This window comes from Sebastes fasciatus, chromosome 16, assembly GCF_043250625.1.
Source record: "Sebastes fasciatus isolate fSebFas1 chromosome 16, fSebFas1.pri, whole genome shotgun sequence".
Lineage (NCBI taxonomy): Eukaryota > Metazoa > Chordata > Actinopteri > Perciformes > Sebastidae > Sebastes > Sebastes fasciatus.
Window position 1 is genome coordinate 27,872,372 of NC_133810.1, and position 21,959 is coordinate 27,894,330.

At 43.8% G+C, this 21,959-nt stretch overlaps 1 protein-coding gene across 1 annotated transcript in view; it reads left to right on the plus strand.

The window, feature by feature from the left end:
- The window catches only part of rnf43 (ring finger protein 43), a 95,220-nt gene that overhangs the window by 56,399 nt on the left and 16,862 nt on the right, over positions 1-21,959 (plus strand). Inside the window, exon 2 of the mRNA XM_074611405.1 lies at positions 2,318-2,431. Coding sequence (XP_074467506.1) covers positions 2,318-2,431 — 114 coding nt within the window. The remainder of the gene's footprint in view (positions 1-2,317; positions 2,432-21,959) is intronic.

The following is a 21,959-nucleotide window of genomic DNA, read 5'->3' on the forward strand; positions in this document are numbered from 1 at the left end:
CCACCCCGCCGCTCCCCCACGTCTGCTTTCTGTCTCCTCTCCTCTCTCTCTCTCTCTCTCTCTCCAGACATACACCAGCCCTTTGCAGCACATTACGTCAATTCCCCTGACCGGGGTGCCAGCTGTTGATGTCACCCATGGGTCTTTTTAATTTAGGGATTTCCGCTGGGTGAGATGAGGGGGAGCCCCATGACCTCAGCCCGCAGCCACATGAAGAGGCCCACCGGGGCAGAACCAGGCCGGGTCGGGCCTATCCAGGGCAGGGCAGGGTGGGACCGCTCTGCTGGGGTGTGGGTGAGCGTGGGAATTCGGGCACTGCAGGGGCGATCTGCGATCTGCGAGCTGTAACAGGGACCGATGGAGGAGCGCCACGCTGCGTCGGTGCCCTCGTTGATGTCATGTGAGGAAGTTAGATGATGCACAGGGATGTTTTTGGGAGCGGTTCACTCCCTTTCGGACTGCCGTGCAATCCCTCGTACCCGTGACAGCATGTCTGTGACTTGCAAACACTTCTGCTATCCCTTGAGCTCTTAAATGCAGCCTTTCAGCAGCTACGAATTTCCTCCCTTTCAGAGGGGATCAAATGTTCCGAGCAAAGACTGTCTCTCCTTCTTTCAGTCCTCAAGGCTTTGGGTGGGAGTGAACATCACCATCCATGTAAATTGATTTTGCAGGGTGCCAAAGTTTTTTCCTCTTGATATCAACTGTGGACGATTTAGAGAGGAAACGGCTTCATTTAACACATAAGAGCTTCTATTAAGTGGAACTGTCTCGAAAATTACTTTTTCTTATTCTTGGTTTTAGTCCAATCTTTGATATCCTTAAGGTCACATACTGTAGCTTACATGTGTTTGGTATATTTGGATAGATATATTGCATATACTGTATGAATTCAGTGGTTAGTGTTAGTATAGTATAGTGCATAGTGTTATTTGTCTTACTGGTTTACAGCTGTATTTTCTTTCCCCACCTCCACCTCCGCCTCCCGTCATCAGAGGACAGATATCATTACTCTTAAATACACCTGATGATGCTCAGTAATAGTGCTGTAAAGATGAGCAAGTTTCCACCAAAGTACATTCAAGTATGTCACATATTTCAGATGATTCCAGCACCCTCTGCTAATCAACGTTTTTCTCATGTATCGGCATATGTCTTGTACTCGTCACTGGTATGTGAGCTTATATGTCTGCTTCTCCAAACTGGAGTCGTGCCAACCGTCATCTACTGTAGAGAATACACTGACTATGGATAAGTACCTCATACAACCCCACTTCAAAACACCAAAACTATCCCTATTTAATATTAAATTGTTAAGTTATTCTCCATATGTGTGTTAAAAATAACAAGCCGTACTTTTCATTCTGTACTGGCTCTTTAGGGACTTTAGGATCCATCAGTGCGGCCTGTTGATTTTGTCTGTAATCATTTCAAAAGAAATGTTTTTTAGGATACGACAAATATTACAAGTTATTATTGTAGATTTTGAGACTAATTTGCATCATCAGAGAACAACAAGGTGATCTGTATGGTTAGTTTGAAAGACTTAAAGAGGACCTATCATGTTTATTTCCAGGTGCATACTTGTACGTTGGGTTTCTACTAGAACATGTTTAAATGCTTTAATGTTCAGAAAACGCTTTATTTTTCTCATACCGGCTGTGCTGCAGCACCTCTTTTCACCCTCTGTCTGAAACGCTCTGTTTGAGCCCCGCCGGCTCTGATTGGTCAGCCGGCCCACTCTGTTTTGATTGGTCAACCGAACCAAACTCTTCGGACTCCGCTCCAGCTCCGCTCTACCTAGCTTTGTTTGAGGGCGTGCCAGACTAACTGCTAGGCAGGTATTTTGCAAATGCATTACTTGGTGACATCACCACGTTACAGAAGAAAAGGCAGGACTTCAAGCGTGGCGTTTCAGGCAGTTTAGCAGCAGTGTTTCTGTGGGGGGAGAGGAACTCCCTTTGGCGTGGACTTTGGGCTTTGTAACTTTGCAGACCTTTTACATACACAAAAAAACTATATAACACAGTAAAGGAAAGGGAAAAAACATAATAGGTCCTCTTTAATAGGCATCTCGGGAGCTGCAGATGTGATCTTTGTGTACCTGGGCGTTCATGCTTCTTGCACTTCTCATGAGCGGCTGCACACATAAAACTCCAGTGCAGACAGTGTTGCAAAACAATGTATTCCTCTTAACCGGAACAATGATCCCACCAGAGACATCTGCGATGCTTTAAATTTCACATTTTCAGAAGTGATTATATTCCTTTCTTCGTATGAGATAATAACCTCTTTCACTCTCTTTTTCTTTTTGCAGTATCACCCTCTGTCTCTCTGCAACACGAGCGAGGATGAACGACAAGAGAGCGACTTCATCACCATCGTCAAACTGGAGCACAGGGTACCCCGCTGTCTGCCGCTGCTCGATAAGGTACACACACACACACACTCACACACACACACCCTCCAAAATGCCTCATGCATTTTTCCTCGCTGAACGCTCTGAGAAACTCCCCTCTCTGTGACCCCGTCCCCTCTCAGACATGGCAGCAGACAGATAAACCATCTTGCCACCGTGTCTTCTCTCCAAGAACCCCTTCCGCTCTTGGATTTGGACTTTAAAGAGAAGATGGTTTTAGAGGGAATTATTTGGCAGGAGCTTAATGTTTTGTTCAGGACAGTGATCTTTCAGAGTGAGGGCTTGGACAGGAGGGGGTGGGCTTAGCTCAGCGCTGCTATGTAGCAAGTGGCAGTGAGCCCTGGCTTTGGATGTGAGGCTTTCAAGCCCCAGCTGTCACTGGTCCGATCCCAGCCAGCCGGCCGGCCAGCCAGCCAGAACCAGACACTCGGCGTTCTCCATTTCTGCTTCCCTCTAATATGAACGCAGCCAGAGCTCCATAGATTCCACCCACAATGCTTTTAGATGTATGTGCAACTGCAACAGAGTTGACCTAAATCTTCCCTTGTGTTTAAGCATTCTGCCATACACACACTGACTGGCACATCCTGACTTTAAAGTAGTGTGATTTAAGGCTGTTGCTATTTTTTCTTCGTTTTTCAAGTGGTGACAAATTAGCAGGCAGGAGTATAGTTAGGCGACTGCCCTTTTTTTAGCCTGTGTTTTCTTTTCCCCTAATTTAAAGCCATGTTTAGGAGCTGCCCGCCATGGCGACGATGTAGAGACATTCCCACACTTCCCCGCTCCTTTCTTCCTCCTCCTGTTGCTCCGTCAGTGGGAACCAGACCAAGCGGGCCAGAGGGTGGGGGTGGGGTGGGGAAGAGGGGTGTCACTCAAGGCTGACTCCAGAAAACAGTTTTGATTAAAGCCGTAATGGCAACACTATGTTGCCCCGTAAACAAAACACGGTCTCTCCCTCATGCAGAAGTACCCTTGAACAAAAGGCTGTTGCTTCCGAGTGCTTTTCTCCCTCCCTGCAGATCGCCTTTGAAATCAGGAGACGTGAAGGAGGAGAGGGGAGAGGAGGGGAGGAGAGGAGGGGGGGTCTCTCTTGTTGTTTTGGTCGTCTGGAAAGTATGTGTTGCAATAAACTCCGCTCCAGCCACCTGCATCCTCGCTTCCTCGGCGAGAGATTCAAAGCTTTTTGGTCGTGGTGGATTTATTGGGGATTCATCATGCAGCTGTTGAGGAGTTTGGCCTTTTGAGGAGGATGAATCAGACGGTTTGGGATGTGCGGTGCCGGGTCAGCCGTGGTCTCTCTGGATGGGACTTGTTTACAGTTTAGTCTGACTGCAACCCGCCCCGCTGATCTATAGATACCTCGACGGCCACAGAGGGCTCGTGTTGCACCACACACACTCAGAATAGACTGTAAACCAAACAAAGTGAGGCTGAAAACCTTGAAGGATAAGGTTTCATTGTTGTCCTTTGTTTTTATTTTGGTTTTCCGAGGTTCTTATCCTCAGCGACATCGTGATCAAGGGAGATTTCTTTGCTGATTTGCAGCGATCTGTCTCTAAAGCTCTTTGTTTCACCGAATGGATCTCACAGCATCTCTGAACTAAAAGTTCAAGTTTATCTCTTAGGATGTCTACGCTGCACTTGAAAACCTTATTTTGAGAGTGCAGGACATCCTCCCAATTAAAAGGAAACCAGACGCTAAATAAGAAGTTGTGCATTTAACCATCGCCCTCTCCTGGTACATTCTGCGCTGCTGGCCACCTCTCACCCACATTCACATAATGTATGAAATGAGCAGTTTTTCTTACGTAGAAGCAGTGCTGCCCCAGTGGAGTTGAATCAATCAATCAAACTTTATTTATGTAGCAAACAAATCAAATGCACTTCAAAGTGCTTTACAAGCGATTTACCGATGTCATAATAAACAGCAACTCAAAGTAGTAAAATGTTGACGAAACAAAATAGAATATAAAATACTATGAATAATAAAACCACTCAAATTGTAAAACACGACATGAAAGCCAGTCTAAATAGATGGGTTTTTAGTTTATGTTTAAAAATATCAATATTTTCAGCTCTTCTCTTGAAGGCTGTTCCTGCGGCTTGGAGCGTGATGGCTGAAAGCAGCATCGCCACATCTTTTTGTTCTGCTCTGTGGAACAACTAAAAGAGAAGAACCTTCCCGGTTCATAAACCAAAAGCATTTCTGAGATGTAGTCTGGTGCATGGCCGTGCAGTGCCTTATAAACCAATAAAAGAATGTTAAAGTCAATACGAAAACTAACAGGTAACCAGTGTAAAGACTTAAAAATAAGCGTGATGTGTGCTCTCCTCTTTTGGTCACTCGAGCAGCAGAATACTAACAATAGTCAAGCCTGCTTGTTGTAAAAGCGTGAATCAGTCTCTCTGTGATGCTCAGAGAGAGAAATTAATCCTATAATACTGTAAATCTTAGAAGGATATTGTTCATTACACGCAAGTAAATGGACTTGCATTTATATAGCGCTTTTCTAGTCTTCCTACCACTCAAAGCGCTTTACACTACATGTCAGCATTCACCCATTCACACACACATTCATACACTGATGGCAGAGGCTACTAAGGTGCCAACTTTGCCCATCAGGATTTAATCTAAATACTCATTCATACACTGATGGCTATGCCTTTGGGGTTAAGTGTCTTGCTCAAGGACACATCGACATGTGACCCGGAGCAGCCGGGGAACCACTGACCTTCCGATGGTGGACGACCTGCTCTACCCTCTGAGCCACAGCCACCCTAGAATTCCCCAAAGAAATATTATTATAAAACTGTAGGAAATTAGATTAAACAACATAAACTATAGTGATTTTATCTCATTATATTTAGAAAATTGGACATTTTTATCTAAAAGTGAAGTCAATGAGTGCCTTAAACTTGCATTCTTTCTAACAGCCAGCAGGGGGCGACTCCTCTGGTTGCAAAAAGAAGTCTGATTGTATAGAAGTCTATGAGAAAATGAGCCTACTTCTCACTTGATTTATTACCTCAGTAAACATTGTAAACATGAGTTTATGGTCTCAATCGCTAGTTTCAGGTCTTCTTCAATACAGCATGATGTTCATTTGGTAAATTATGGTCCCACTTAGCTCCACCCTCTCGGGTCACTTCTGGTTGCAAAAAAATAAGATAGCGATGGCCAAAATGCCAAACTCGAGGCTTAAAAACGGCAGTCCACAAACCAATGGGTGACGTGTTTTATTTACACACCTTTGAAAAGTCAACTTTAAAAAATCTGAACTAGAAGAATCTAAAGTCAGAAGTCTCCTACTCTTTGTGCCGTTATATTTCCTACCGACAGCTCTCTCTCTGTCTCTATGCAAACCCTCCACCGCTCCAGTGGTTTTGCATCATTACACAACACAACACAAGCAGAGGCCACGTTCTTCCTCTGCCAGCATGTTGTGCTAGAAGTGAGCCGTCTGCTTTCCACTATAGCCAGCCTGACTTTTCTGTTTACACACTGGAGCCCTGGAAAGGTTCTCAAGCTAAGTCACGGTGCAACACATGACTCAACGAGAAAGGGCATCGCAGCGGCGGCGGTGCCAGGAGGGCTACTCTGAACTCCACACACAAGGCTTACTTTGCTCTGAATAAATGCTGTAATCTGTGCTCTTTGAGATACCAAGCTGAATTTCTCCCACTCCGTGAAACGCCATCAGTAAGAATCCACGGTTTTACAGCGATCGAGTGTTGGGCTCCGTGTCTCAACTTGTTGACTCTCATAGAAAGCCTCGCTTATTGATTCTGCTCCTCTCAGATGAAAAGGGTTTTGGCCTGATTGTGCAGTAATCCTGTTTTCTTTAACTAGGGTTTTCGTGTGTGTGTGTGTGTGTGTGTGTGTGTGTGTGTGTGTGTGTGTGTGTGTGTGTGTGTGTGTGTGTGTGTGTGTGTGTGTGTGTGTGTGTGTGTGTGTGTGTGTGTGTGTGTGTGTGTGTGTGTGTGTGTGTGTGTGTGTGTGTGTGTGTGTGTGTGTGTGTGTGTGTGTGTGTGTGGATCACATCACTTCAACTGTGCCTTCCCCAATTTCTTCTCCTGCCAGTAGAAAGGTAGCCACGTTATGAGGAGGCAGATCCAAACACAGTCAGTCATTGTTGATAGCATCCATCATCTAATCTATTACACTAAAGGTGTGATCATGTTTCTCAGAATAAGACCAGGTTCTCCAAAAACATATTTTTAGCTAGGTGTACCTAATAAACTGGCAAGTGGCAACTGAGTGTGCATATACTGTATGCAGTACTTGTACTTGAGTGTTCTCTTCTCTTCTCTTTATACTACTCATAAACTCACTAAATATTTTACTTTTTACTCCACTACGTTTAGTTTACTTTAGTTACTAGTTACTTTGCAAATTAAGTTATTGAAGTAAATGATGATATATTATTATTGGTTAAGCAACCCAGCAATATATAAAGTATTTAAAATGTTAATTATATATATAATTCTGAAATGGGCCATTCATTTGACTTGTAACAGAGAATGCAAACTCCACACAGAAGGGCCGCAAGAAGTTTGAACCGTCGACCCTCTTGCCGTGAGGCAACAGCGCTAACCACTGCACCACCGTGCCGCCCCTTATTAATCCTATTTAATCAAAAATAAAAACTAAAGGAAATCTACAAAGATGCATATTTATATTTACACTTTTTACATTTGAATTATTTAACTAATAATATGATTTATATTTATACCTTTTGTCAGTTCTGTGGCTCCATATATACAATATACATGTCCTTGTTAGCCAGTGAAACAGCTGTCAGCATTAGACCAGAACATGTAAAAGCAACAACTACTTGCTATAGAATGAATAACTAAAGAATGGATAATAATATTTATACTTCTTTCCAGCACAAGTCATGAAAACTCTGTCTTCTAGTGTGGCCTAAACTTTGAGGCCAGGAAGAGAAGTCCCAGTGACAGGAAGTGGTTGAAAACAAGGGAAGCCCGTCGAGGGAGGAATAAATCACGGCCCTCATGACAATGTTTTTGTCTTCTTGTGTCTGATGGTCTGTAGGGGGTGACACTGACCTCAGGCTATTCCTGCCTGCTGTTTTTTAGCAAAAGCCAGGGGCTGGAAATGCAATGGCAGCTGCCTCTGGCTTCTTTTCCTCCAGTAGCCGAGTCCAACGTCTCCAGTTCATCAGAGACGAGTGAAGCAGGAGGAACACAGGGGGAACATCTGGAAAAAAGGGGGAATATTTGAGAGTAAATGCAAAAAGCAGCAGGTACACAATGGACATTTTGGCTAGTATGAAATGCATCAGTGTTAGCAGACTTCTGGGTTTCGCTTTGATTTCCCTCCCAAGAAAATTCATTATTTGCTCGTGAGTGCCAGACAGTTGCACGGTTGTCTTCAAAGGGATGACTTTCTGTTTCTCTCTGTTAGTCGATGCTGGACTCTTTGCTAATAGAACCGTGCACCTCTGAAACCACTGCATGCACCTTAGATTATTCTTTTTCACCTTTGAAGCATGCAAAACACACACCACAGCATTCTTGTTATTTCAATATGATATAAACTGTAAATCACTGCATAAGAAAATATGTGGGGACATTTCAAAATCAGTTTTTCAGTCCTCGGAGCAAAAGGTCCATCGTATTCCCTCTGCTTCTTGTCAGATATGATCATTTCATCTTGAATGCAACAGCTTCAAAAGTGATGAAGAAGTAGCTTTGGGCTTATCTTTCACCTTTCTATCCAGCAGCGGTGTGACTGTTCCAAATACTTCTCCTGCTTTTAACTGTTCAGTGACTCTTCTTTGCCTTTTCAGATAGTTCCTCCTTCTGCAGCGTATATGTCATTCCTCCTCTCTGAAGAAGACTGACTAACCGCGTTCTTCTGTTTGACCCTGACGACACAGTCTTTTCCCTCCCATTTCCTCTGTTGCTAAAGTTAGCCGCTGTCTTAGCTCGCCTTATCAATGTGAAGATAACTCAGTAGGAAGTACTTAGAGTCCAGCAGCCTAATGACTGCCTTCTTTTCACTCATTATGGCTCTTACCGTACCCATGATGTCATTTGTAGTCTGATTATCCTGTCTTATTTATTCTGTCTTTTATTTTGAAACGGATGGTGTTGTGACTGTGAAGGGCATTTCCCCAAGCCGGAGTCTTTTGATCCTTTCATGATGATGCAGATATTAAAAGGGAAGCCACACTCACAGGGTTTTTAATAAAGACAAACAATGGGCACCTCTGTCAGGCAGTTCCCTTATCCACAAGAATCATTCCCTCTTTAGCATACTGCAGTGTTAACATCAGCTGCAGTCTCCTTTGTTCCAGTGGTGTTGTGACAGAGTTGGTAACAGTGGTATGCATCCGTTTGTCCATGCATGTCTCCACTTCCTCCCACTGTACAAAACTGAAGCCAAAATATCCCAGATACGGGAGCTACCATATTGAGATTTTGACATCGTTTGGAGCCAGAGTCTGCGCAGTTGCGATCGGGGGGGGCTGGAGCCGCGGTATCGAGGTCCCGCCCACACACCCGCCCGAGCCAATCACGAGCCGAGCACAGCTGCAGCTTACTAGCGTGAGCCACCTAGCTGCTACGTTAGCACCACGGTAGCTATTAGGCTAGAAAGGCACAACTAACTATTATATCTCTATAACTACATTTATGATCAAATTGACACATGTTCTATTACACAGACTCGTTATGGAAAGTTAAAGTTACATCACGTCAATCATGACGCCTCAACCTCTTTTTATAGAATCAAATAAGTAATTAAAACCACATTTATCAGAAAACTGAACACTTGAATACACGTCAGCGTGATAAGAGCCACCTAAAATGACAGAAACCATCTTTGTGAAAAATGTATTTGAGGTGTACTTTGACTTTTCAGTTTGGCCCATCCGCTAACATGAATCGGCCGGCTTTATGACCTATACTGCAGCCAGCCACCAGGGGGCGATTGAGATGTTTTGGCTTCACTTTTGGGGTCATGTTCTGCAGAAACATGCAAAAATTCTCTCGACACTTGGGACCTGTCATGTCGTCCATCTCTATATATACAGTCTGTTGTGTGTGCATGGCTTGTTGTTAAAGACTAGCAAAATGACCATCCAAAGTGTCGGCTAACAGAGGGTCAACTCAACCTGGAGCAAAGTTTGAGAGTGAAAATGAGCCGTCAGTTGTCATGGATGTTGGTGAAGTATCTGCTGGGTTAGAAGTCCAAGGACAGGAAAACAGGGTGATAAGTCTCCTGCTGTCGTCACACAAACAGGAGAGCACATTCCCGTGGGACTCGGACAAAGAATATTTTGGACAAGGAAGAGCCCCGAGCAACAGGAATGTCATTCAAGTTCCAGCCGCTAAAATGAACCTCGGGTTGCTGCTTGTTGACCTCGGCTTGTCTGGGAGGGCCTGTACACAGTTTCAGCAAGATTTTCTGCTCATTAGGTACAGATAGCTGCTGTGTTCATACCACTCTGTATTGTTGATGCCTCCCTTAACCACCTGAGTCCCTACTAATCGGAGGGAAACTTGAGGTCACCAGCTGGTTGTGGTGTGAATTCGCAGACATGGTGGAATCTGTGGACAGGGGGTAGGGCAATACTGTACGGCAGTGTACTTTTAACATGAGCTCTGCACAATCAGGAAGGAGGGGGGGGGAGATTAGCAAACATAGGAACAAGCCTTTATCGCAGGGGGAGACCTTTCACGGAGAGCTTGGCTTTGTGGGCGGCTCAACAATGAGAGGAATACTTCAGGTTTCCCTCCTCAATGAGAAAGTGCATTCCTCTTTTTGTCACCACTTCAAAAACAAGTGGTGTGCTTTGCATTTCGCAGTCATGTGTGGTTTATGGAACAGTGGCTTTGGTGACCTTAGTGAGGCACGGAATTGGAAAACAAGCTTTGAGTTGAATTAGTCTATTTCAGGTGCAGCAGGTGGGGAAGAAAAGGACAGCGTGGTTGGATAAATCCAGCCGATTAGACTGTTATTATGTAGGCGATATCAGTCCCTATAAGCCCCATAGATGTGGGTCAATCGGGGCCTACTACACCAACTAGTAGGTTTTATCATCTATCCACATGGAAGATCACAGAAAGAATGATTAAAAGAAGAAGACAGCGACCTCTAGCGACGGTAGTAATTGTAACAGGAGCAGAGGCGGGAGTCAGGCACTGTAGTATAGACAGGACTTTCACCCAGGAGACCAGAGTTTGCATCCCATGTATAACGAAACAATGTTTACAATTAGTTGTGTTTATGTTCGTAGTTATTTTAACCCAAAACACAATGTTTTTCCCTAAACTTAAGCAAGTGTTTTTCAACAAAAGTTGTAGTTTTGTTGCCTAAACCTCAAGAAGTTGTAGTTTTATTGTCTAAACCTAAAGAAGTTGTAGTTTTGTTGCCTAAACCTAATTAAGTTGTAGTTGTGTTGTCTAAACCTAACTGGGTGTTTTGCCTAAACCTAAAGAATTTGTTGTTTTGTTGCCTAAACTGCGTAAACCTAAAGAAGTTGTAGTTTTGTTGCCTAAACCTCAAGAAGTTGTAGTTTTGTTGCCTAAACCTAAAGAAGTTGTAGTTTTTTTTGTCTAAAACTAACTGTTTTTTTTGCCTAAACCTAAAGTTGCAGTTCTGTTGCCTAAACTTCCTAAACCTAAAGAAGTTGTAGCTGTGTTGCCTAAAGCTAAAGAAGTTGTAGTTTGTTGTCTAAACCTTTTTTTTTCCGAAACCTAAAGAAGCCTTTTTGTTTGTGTTCGAAACATGACGTTTCATTCAGTTTTACAACATGTTAGAACGTGTTGCTTTTATGTTTCACTTTCACTTTTACAACGTAGTAGGTGTAGTAGGCCCCTAATGACCCATATATATGGTGTTTATAGCGACTGATAACGCCTATTTAATGGCCTGATAACAGTCAAATCGTGTGATAAATCTCAGGTCTCCTCGTCTCGTCGTGTGGTAGGAAATGGGGTTGGGCTGCTCTGCGAGAAATCTTTGACCTTTGGGGTGAGTCTACACAAAGATATGCGGAAGAGGAATTAGAGGTTAAATCAACTTAATGCCAATTGGAGGTCATTGACACTCCATCTATCCATCACATGTCATATTTTAGTGCATCTCGCCGCTGCATTCCTACAATTACAAACTGGCCCAACGCTGCTGCGAACACAGCTGTAAGCAAGCAAGTATATCTATTAGTTTATTACTAATCAATCACAGTTCAACCTACAGGCGACCAGAAGCATTTGAGCCGCAGGTCTTCAGGTTTACAGGATCACAACACAGGCCTACAGTTCACAGCTCAACAGATGTCACCTTGACCTGCAGCATTGTTGTCGTTCGGCTCAGTTCGGCGCTGTCATCACTCCCACCGACGAGACGTGAGTGATTTGCGGAGGGTGTGCTCCTCCGCTGCACTCTCTCCACTCATCCTGTCACCTTAAATAGGTGGAAAATTCTCTGGCCTAAAGGTGCGTGCATTACTCCCGCGGCATCTGTCGGGGTATTTTCAGCGCAACACGCCCCAGCTGTGGCTGCGGCTCTCATCCACATGTCTTGTCCTCAGTCGGGTTTCTCGGCCGTTGCCAGCGTTGCTAAGCTAAACATTGACCTCCCCACACATACGTAAAATCTGGAAGATGCGTTGTTTGCTTTGAGAGGTGGTGTTTTCAGATGCTGGCTCTCTTTTCCCCAGCGACTGGCGATTAGCAGCTTATTGCTCCCCCTTTCTCACTTTTCTGCTCTTCCCTTTCTCTCCCCTCACCGCAGTGACACCCGGACTCTGTTCTGGCTCTGCATAGTTACTGGGCGAACACAGCCTCCTCTGATTCTACAGGCCAATCTGAGCTTGTCGACAGCATCACCGCAAAACTTTTATACACAAACAGTGAGATGTCTGCAGTGCCGCTCGATGGGAAGTACCTCTCCAAAATAGAAGCTGCTGGAATATCACCTGCATGCGTATATGTGTGGATTGCAAAATATGTCCCTCCTAACAAGTTCCGGGTAATGTTTTGAGCCCTATTTTTCCTATGTAAATCCCATTGTTTCCACTAGTTACACAGATTTCCTGTGGAAAAATAGGCAGATCCTTTACTACACTGGAAAACATCAACCAGGAATTTAGTGGAATCAACAAATCTTTTGTCACTAATATACATATATGTTTTATACCACTTAAAAATTCTAGTTTTTACTGTTTTAGTTCACTTGACTTGAAGTCCTTTGACTTCAAATGATGAGTTTAATACATAGACTGTATATAAGAAGTGGACGTAGTCACTGTGACGTCACCCATTGGTTTGTGCACTGCTGTTTTGAAGCCTCGAGTTTGGCCATCTTGGGTTTTTGCAACCAGAAGTGACACAAGAGGGTGGAGTTAAGTACAACCGAACGCTGAATAAGACATTTTTAGGCGACCAAAATGTTACAATTAACTTTCCTGAACTGAAAACACACTGTGAAAGAGTTAAAGTTAAAGATGAAAACACGGACAACTCCCAACTCCCCCAACGCCGTCTTAGAGACCTGTCAATCACAAGGTAGCCACGCCCTAAAGCCTCCCCTGCTTTATGGTCTATTTGACTCTAAATTGGACCATAATTTACTCAATAATATTGAAGAAGACTTGAAAGACCATAAACTCAGGTTTACAATGTTTACTGAGGTAATAAATCAAGTGAGAAGTAGGCTACTTTTCTCATAGACTTCTATACAATTAGACTTCTTTTTGCAACCAGAGGCGTCGCCTTCTGCTGGCTATTAGAAAGAATTGGTTTTACGGACGACTTTAATGATTCAAATTAAGTTCAGTTAACTCACATTGTTAAGACAGCAGGGAAACGGCTTTAAATTGAACCAGCATAAAATGATTTAGTGCACTATCGCAAAACAACGACCCTTGAAATGAGCTAATTTACACAGAAAACATGGAATTATCTCAGCTGTTGGAAACACTTGGTTAAAGGCAGTAATGATTTAAGGGCGTAGATAATGTCTCTCCTGTAGGAGGAAGGAAAGAATATCTTCTTTCACATGCAATTATGCATCTGTGACTGTGCACACACACACATATATGAACATGCATAAACACTGCACATGTGAGCACCTACACACGCAGGGCTGCTTATCTGCTCCCTGAGGGCGAGCACGCCACCCTCTCGCAGCAGAGCTGCTACCGGTATTGGAGAATGCTAAGTGTTTGCGTCTCAAGGCGTTCATATTAGGGCGGCACATCCCTCACTTGTCACTTCAAAGGGAGCGCGCGGCGGTCAGGGTTTCATCTGGCTGTCGTCGGCGCAGACGATCGGAGAAGAATGCCGGCCCTAAAAATAGAACGCCGTGTCATGCTCACAGAGACAGACGGAGGCCACATGACACCATTCTGTGCCAAATTGCTGTTATTAAAATGCCTCGATCCCAAACGGTTGGGAGACACCTTCAGCTGGCTGCGAGGGGATAGGGGGGGCGATGGCGTGTGTGGCTGCAGCCTCGGCGAGGGGGCAGGAAGAGTGTTTCGTCACAGGGAGCGAGATGTTTGTGCACTTCCTTATCAGCGCAGATTTTTGGCATTGCTGGTAGTGGAGTTCATTCTTCGTTCTCACTCTGCCTGCAGAGCTGAAGATGTTTTTCCACAACGGAATGGCAAATAGAATCATATGATGAGTGCTTAATGGCCCTCCAGTTACAACTGTACTATATCACTGCCTCTCCCCGATGAATGAGGCGTTCATAGGGCAGCAACTTATTATTACTGCAGTATTAGTCCTTTGATCTCCCAGCAGTTTGAACCCTGGAGTTTTTTAGGGGGGGGTGGCTTGTCAAAATAGCTTTGCAGATGGGATCGGGCCTGGTCTTGCCCCGACTATGGGGAGAGGAGGCCTGGAGGTGTGCAGGAAGACAAGAAAACCTGGCTACAGACGCATCGCGCTGCAGTTTCACGGACCTCGCGGAAGAAATCATTTATTATCTTATATTTGCAACTAATCTGTTGTTGGTTCGTCAGCACGCAGACTCTGATGCTTAACCGTCGGTTAAATCGTCTTCACAGACTGCATGAAAAGTGGGGCCCTGAATGTGAACGTGCCGTCCGTTTGAGTCCCTCCTCAAGAGCCACGATAAAACACGAGATGTCGTTTATCGGCCAGGACATTCCTCTATTAATGACAAAGGCGACCGGTAAAGCCCCCACGGTGAAACATGAAGAGGGAGAGGAGAAGGGAGCAGAGAGCAGGAGAGAGTCAGAGAGGTGAACGGGTTGATTGGAAGGAGTGGCGGGCGAGGCCAGAGGGCGACCCACACCACCTGCAGGCCTGTCTGTCTAGTGCTTCAAGGTCAGGTCTGGCAGGTCACAAACAGGACTGTTGACAGGAAAATTTGTTGCATTGATTTGACCCTTTTTGTCGTCGCCAGTCCTCCTCCCACTCCCTACCTAATTCTCTCTCCACCCTCCCATCCTCCATCGGTGCGTCTGGCACATCCCAGTTCTCATTGTGCAGGCTGAGCCGCTGGCCCTCTTTAAGATCTGCATTAGAATGTTGTTTTTATATAGCAGCAAGCGGAGGCATGTGGAGTCTCTTTTGAACTGCTTCGGCAAACAGATGGAGGTTTTCACGCCGCCTTTATGAGATTAAGTGAAACATTCCCATAAAAAAAAGAAAGAAGACATCTCCCCGTGGTCCCTTCACTGTCTCACTTTCTCCCCGTCTTCTTGCTTCTATCTTTCTTTCTTTCTTTCTTTCTATCTTCGTCATTCTCTTTTTTTTTCTGGCTCGCCTCAGGCCTGGGCAAGGGCACGCTGCAGCTGAAAGTGAAGTGGAAAGTAGACAGGTTTGTGTTACCAGTAACTACTTCCCCAGGCGAGCGAGCACCAAGCATCTCCCAGAGTTTAGAGCAAACAGGTCTTGTGAGTCTGACACGGCAGGCGAAGGGAGCGAGTTCTTGTTTCTTCTCTGCGGTATGAACCTGTTTAACTCTGACTCGGTTAGTGCCAAGTGCCCCCCCACCCCCACCCCGGCTTTGGCTTTTAACAGGGGTTTGACAAAACAGATTCACAGGGCAAACAGTGAGGCTGTACAGTATGTAATTCACCAGGATACAATGAGACTATTTAGACTGTGATTTTCATGGGGTAAACGCCTAGCAGCTATCAGGCGTGGCTATTCGAAATTATGTGATTTTTTATTTTTATATTGACCCACATTCCATGAGAATTTTGTTTTAGAGGCCAGATGCCATTCAGAAAGTCAAACCCTGTACGTGTGAGCTGTACAGACTTACCCACTAACCCCTTTTTGGTGGTGAGTAAACATTTTAGCTACACCAGCTCTGTAGCTCTTAGGATGTCGTGGTCGGTCAGTCCACCACTTTGGTCCAGACTGAAATATCTCAACAACTATTGGATGGATTGCCATGAGACATTCATGATCTTTGGTGATCCTATGACTTCATTTTCTAGCACCATCATGAGTTTCACATTGTGGTTTTGAGTGAAATCCCCCTCTGGCTGGGTTTCCATTAAAATGTCAAGCGAATTTTAAGCAAACTTTTGAAATGTCGCAAAAAATGAAATGCCAATTATCTGCGTTTCCATCAACTGGTTTGGAGTGAATAAACTCGGCTACGCATGGCTGTAATCCGCCTGTAAACAGAGTAGAAGAAGAAGAGGTAGCGAACCAGGAACAAAACAAGTCGGCTTGGCCATCTAACCATTTACGAGAGAAAAATGGGGAGAGGTCTTCAGGAATTTGTTTCAATTGGGACATTTTTAATTGTTCTTTCATGTCTGCTGGTATTGGCCATGTTTCATGCTGTCTGGAGACGAAGACAAACATTCACAGATTCCAGACAGACGCCGACAGCGGTAAACAGCTGATCAGTCATGTGAGTTAAATGTTCGCTACGTTAGAATTTTTTTGGCAAAAACGTTTCCATAATCCATTTAGCACGTCAACTCTTTTTCGCTAAAGTCAAAAACAACCTCAAACTTTTTTCCGCAATTTAGTAAATTTTGTTTTATCAAATTTTGTTTCCATACAGCTTTTTCTAATGCAATACTTCAAAATGCGAATAAAAGTACATGAATGAAAACACGGCTACTTTGGTGATTCCTGAACTTTCCTCCAGCGCCATCATCATGTCAAACCTTTTATCTATCATCTCAAATCAGCGCTGTAGTAGAGCCTCACAGAGACACTAGCAGGGCCGTAGACTCTTAGCTTTTACCGAAATGTAGTAGAAATCTATCTATATATATATATATATTGTATAAGGTAAAATAATATCCAATAAACAGTGGCGGAATGTAACTACATTTAAAGCCAGGGTCGGTAATCTTGAGAAACTAGCAAGAGTACGCTAGAATTATCCAACCAAAAAACCCAACGCAGTGTTGCCAACTCTTTTCCAATGAAAGTAGCTAGCAGCAGTAACTCCAAAAGTCCCTAAATCTAGACAGCCCGTCCCTTCAGGCCTCCCCAAAAGCCACAATTATCATAATGAAACAACAAACATGGCTATTGTTGGTACTCAGAGCTGTCAAGCTAACAGCTTGTGGAAGACTCCGGTGACGTGCAGTGAGTGCACGCAGGTAGACAGTTCAATCTGTTATATGGCTCGCTTCAAAGCCACCAGACTACATTCACAGAAGCAGTAATTTTACCTCGCAGAACGCTGGAGTATATCCACACACAACCCAACTTCAAAAAATCTGAACTAACCCTTTCAGTTATTTCCAAACTTAGCACAGTTAACTTTGACTCAGCTCGTGCTGCTTATTCATAACCTTATTGATTAGCTCACTTTGATAACCTATACGTCGCTGCTTTTTGCAACGGAAAAACGGAACAGAACGCAGATGGACCCGCTCTTTAAAGGTGATGTTGATAACATTCAGCCACTAGATGTCTCATTCTCCCTCCCCCGTTTCATTGCATTTACATCACAACAAGTCGTTGCCAGACACTTGCCGTCAATCTCAGGCATTTATCTGTTTTTTCCAAACTAACTGACGACCCAGAGATACCACGTGATGCCAACGTCGTTTTACTATTGGCTCAAAAGCCTTGTTAGAAGTGGGAACCAAACGTCAGGTATCTTCCACAGAGATAAGCAAAACGTTCATTTCGGACACACCAACATTTTTAAAGTGATTAATTCACAATCATAATAGTTTTTTCAGGAAAAGTCATAACTTTATTCATCACCTACTGTAGCTAAAAGCTCAAAATGTTCTCAATAAAACCTTTATTTGAAGGCTCTGAACACTTCTTGCACCACTGCCAATAAATGATTGACATGCTTTTCCGTTGTTGCATCAATCATTTGAACTAATAAAATAAGAACTGTATCCCTCTATTATTAACTGGGGAATTAAAAGCCCTGAGGTGTGAACCAGTAGATATAAAATCTGACTTTTCTTCACTGCTTGTAAATAGCTTCCATAAATGTCAAACATATTCTTTTCATAAACAAACGTCACATTGATTTAACTGAAATGTACAGTCTGCGATCTACAGTCAGAACGTAACGCACAGTATTTGTGAAATCTAACAAAGTGGGGCATTTTTTTAAACTTTATTTGTGTCTACCTCATTTACAGACAGCGTGTGTGTTCAATTGTCACTGTGCTGGCTGTGTGTGTGTTTGCTCTGCAGAAAGACACGGCTTACTGCACGGCCTGTTCCAAGAATGAATTCCTGGAGGCTTACAAGAGCTGTTGAATGAGATGGAGGGCTCAGGGCAGGAATGATGGGAGGGGAGGAGAGGAGGGAGGCCGCTCTACACTGGAGGAGGGTTGTCAGGCTCTCACTTACAGGCCTGATTAAATAACAGGATGCTTTATGAAAACAAGAACATTATCTGCCTCTTAAAAGGCCGGGAAAGGCCCTCTAATTGGCTTCCCCCGAGTCTCGGTGTTGCCGCCCGTCGGTGAGAGGAAAAACTCCTCCACCATGTCACAAACTGAGAGAAATTACTCTCCTCCTGTAGTCCCATCACTGCTATAGGAATGTATCAACATACCGACACAGAGCCTACAAAAAGGCCGTCTTTTTCTGCTCAAAGGAGGATCATTCCGACCTGAATCTCTTAATTGAGTGCAATACAAACAAATAAAGAGATAGTGGCTCCTCTGTGGGATCAGACAGGTTCTCATGTGGCAACTTTCACAGCTGAGGTTTTAGAAGAAAAAAAAAGCCCTCTAGATGTTTGGAGAGGTGAGAAGAAGGCGTCAGAGGTGGGGTTCGGTATGTTTGTGTTTCTCAGAACAGTCCGTACATCCAGAGACCAAACTCTTTACATCTCTTGCCATGTAACTCAGGTAGTTATCTTAATTACACTTATTACAGTCAAGTGTTGCTGTGATTAAAGCATATCTTCATAGTTACAACTGTAATTAATTTTTAGAAGTGTTCTCATATGCATACATGGGTTTCGTTGTTAATAGAGATCGTTTCGTGTCAGTCAGTGTTTTGGGTTAATGTGGCAGTAGGCAGAATATCTTTGGCATCATTGGGAAAAAATTCCATAATTACCTTTCAACATATTGTAATTCAAGTGTTCTGAGAGAAAACTAGACTTCTGATCCTCCTCATGGCTCTGTTTTCAGGCTTTAAAAACATATAGCCTGTGACGGGAGACTTTGACCAATCACAGGTCATTTCAGAGAGAGAGCTTTCCTATTGTCATAATATAGATTCATATTTGATCAGCGTTGCCTAGTTTGTCCGTTTGATCGGAGTTCACGAGTGTTTGACAGCTGCTCAGAGACTCCTCGGCTCTGATTGGTTGTTTTCCTCCGGGCATTTTGAAATCTTGCAGAGTCCGTTGGGAGCACTAGGAGGACACAGAGGCACATGCTTTTTTTCCACAGATTATCTGTCTCATGCACTACTGTCAGGATATAGTGACAGTTTTATAAATATAATTTTTTATCATATTTGCTGAACTGCAGCTTTAAGGAGCAGCACAGCTTCCAGTTGTTAGCGAGTCTTTCATTCAAAGTCTTGTTTGCTTAACCCTCTCAGTGCCCGGGCATCAGGCTGGGTTGGAGTGAAATGGTAGGTGACATGGTGGCGTGTGTGCGACCGAGTCACGCCTCTGGGCTCCATCATCACGGCTGTAACTGGCAGCCACATCAGTCTCATCTGTCCCCCGTTCCCCCCCCCCCGGGGCTGCTGGCGCTCACCGCCATTGATGTTTGGAGGATGTGTTTAGCAGGCGACAGCGTATCAGATGACATTGGTCTTTCTCTGTCACCCTGTGCTTTGCATTTCAAATGTGTGTCACGGCCTGCTAACGAGAGGGGGCGAGAGACAAGGGGAGTGCAGAGAGGGAGAGACGGAGGGAGGGCGGGCCGGGCTTCAATACTGTGAGTTCTCTAAATGACCTCTGTTACCTCCAGACAGGCAGATCAGGTTCATTACTTTTTTCCAGTGTCTCTCCCCTCTGCACGAGAAGGGTGGCCAAGCCCAGCTTCTGGATTTAGTGTTTCTGTGTGTGCGTGTGTGTGTGTTCCAGGATGAATGGGAGTTTATAAGTAGGAGGAGGAGTGTGTGTGTGATTCAGGGCCCACCCCCTCAGGCTCAATACTTTTCCTGAGAGCGTAGAATCTTCTCACCTGCCCTGACATGCCCGCCTAACCCCCCCTCCTTCATACATTACTCCCCCCCCCCTCCAGCGGCCCCACTTCAAAGTACCCCTGTGAGTAATGGATACCCAGCAGGGCCACACCCTTCCCTCCAACCAACTCAACTGCCGCTCAGTCAGTAGCGAGCACCCGGCAATCACGTAGCACACACACACACACACACACACACATACAGCAATTATTCACACACAATTAGACTTAAATACACCGCCTCCGAGCTACGTAAACAATATTTAAAGCAAAGCTGTGTTATTTATGGTGTCATTTGCCAAACTATTTCAACATTTCTATAAGCGTACCACGAAAAGAAGAAGATAAAAGTAGAAGGAATGTAGTCGCTGGGTGAAATCCAACTTTCCTGTCCTCTTATCTAATATGTTGTTGAGTGTGTTCTTAAAAGATTAACCGTCTAATAATTAGGGCTGTCAAAGTTAACGCGATAATAACGCAAATTCGTTTTGTCTGCACTAATTTCTTTAACGCATTAACGCAACTTGTGACTTTTTAGGTTTTAGTTTTAAAGCTAGAGTGAAAACTACAAAACCTAAATAATCCATCGGTACCAACCATGTCATACTAGCTTGTCTCAAAGGAGGTTAAATAACACTCCAAACGTACGCTACATTTTGGTGAGGAAAAACTGGCATGGCCATTTTCAAAGGGGTCCCTTGACCTCTGACCTCCAGATATGTGAATGAAAATGGTTTCTATGGGTACCCACGAGTCTCCCCTTTACAGACATGCCCACTTTATGATAATGAAAATATGTAAATAATAATTGCCTGTTGGGCTGCAGTTTGCCATGTTATGATTTGAGCATATTGTTTTATGCTAAATGCAGTACCTGTGAGGGTTTCTGGGAAATATATGTCATTGTTTTGTGTTGTTAATTGATTTCCATTAATAAATATATACATACATTTGCATAAAGCAGCATATTTGTCCACTCCCATGTTGATAAGAGTATTAAATACTTGACAAATCTCCCTTTTAAGGTACATTTTGAACAGATAAAAAATGTGCGATTAATTCGCGATTAAATATTTTAATCGATCGACAGCCCTACTGTAAATATGAATCATTATAATGTTAATTCTTTACACCATCCATAACTGGGAAAATGTAATAATATTACTTTGACAACCTACTTACTGTAGTTCCACTGTTGAATGTGTCCCTTTGGACAACACACTAGTGATGACCCACATCACTTACAGGTGCAAGGCTATTAGAAATAAAAAAAATTTTAAAAGGTAACGCCTCCAGTCCACAAATTCGTATTATTAAAGTATTAGAAGACAGTATTTATTTTCATCAGGTTAAAGTGATGAGAACACAGACACCAGAATCATTCATGTGTCTGTCCACAGTCGTCAGTTTAACATGCGCTATGTTTGGTATATGTGAGCTGGTTAGTCATTTAAATTCCATGGAATGTAGTCATAGTTCTTTGTATTCACCGTGCTAGCAGCGTGGCTCTATCTCTGGCAATCTATCCGTCTATCTGTCGGTCATCCCAACACTTTGGTCCAAATATCTGAATAACCATTGGATGATTTGCCGTTAGATGTTGACATTCAGACATTCATGGTTCCCAGCCTGGACATGGTCCTATACTGACTTTGGTGATCCCCTGACTTTTCCTCCAGCTCCGCCATGAGCTTCACATACGTGGTTTTTCTGTGAAATTTCTCAACACACCCATCAGATTGATTTCTACGAAATCTGGGACAGACACACCTTCGCGTCCCCCTCGGGGTGAACTGTAATAACGCTGGTGATCCTCTGACTTTATATCAAAAGTTTTAATTAGTCCAATGCTTTGATTTATGAACAAGTACCTAGTACATCTCATGACATTGCCATCGGCCTCGGCTGAACTTTGTGTTTACTGT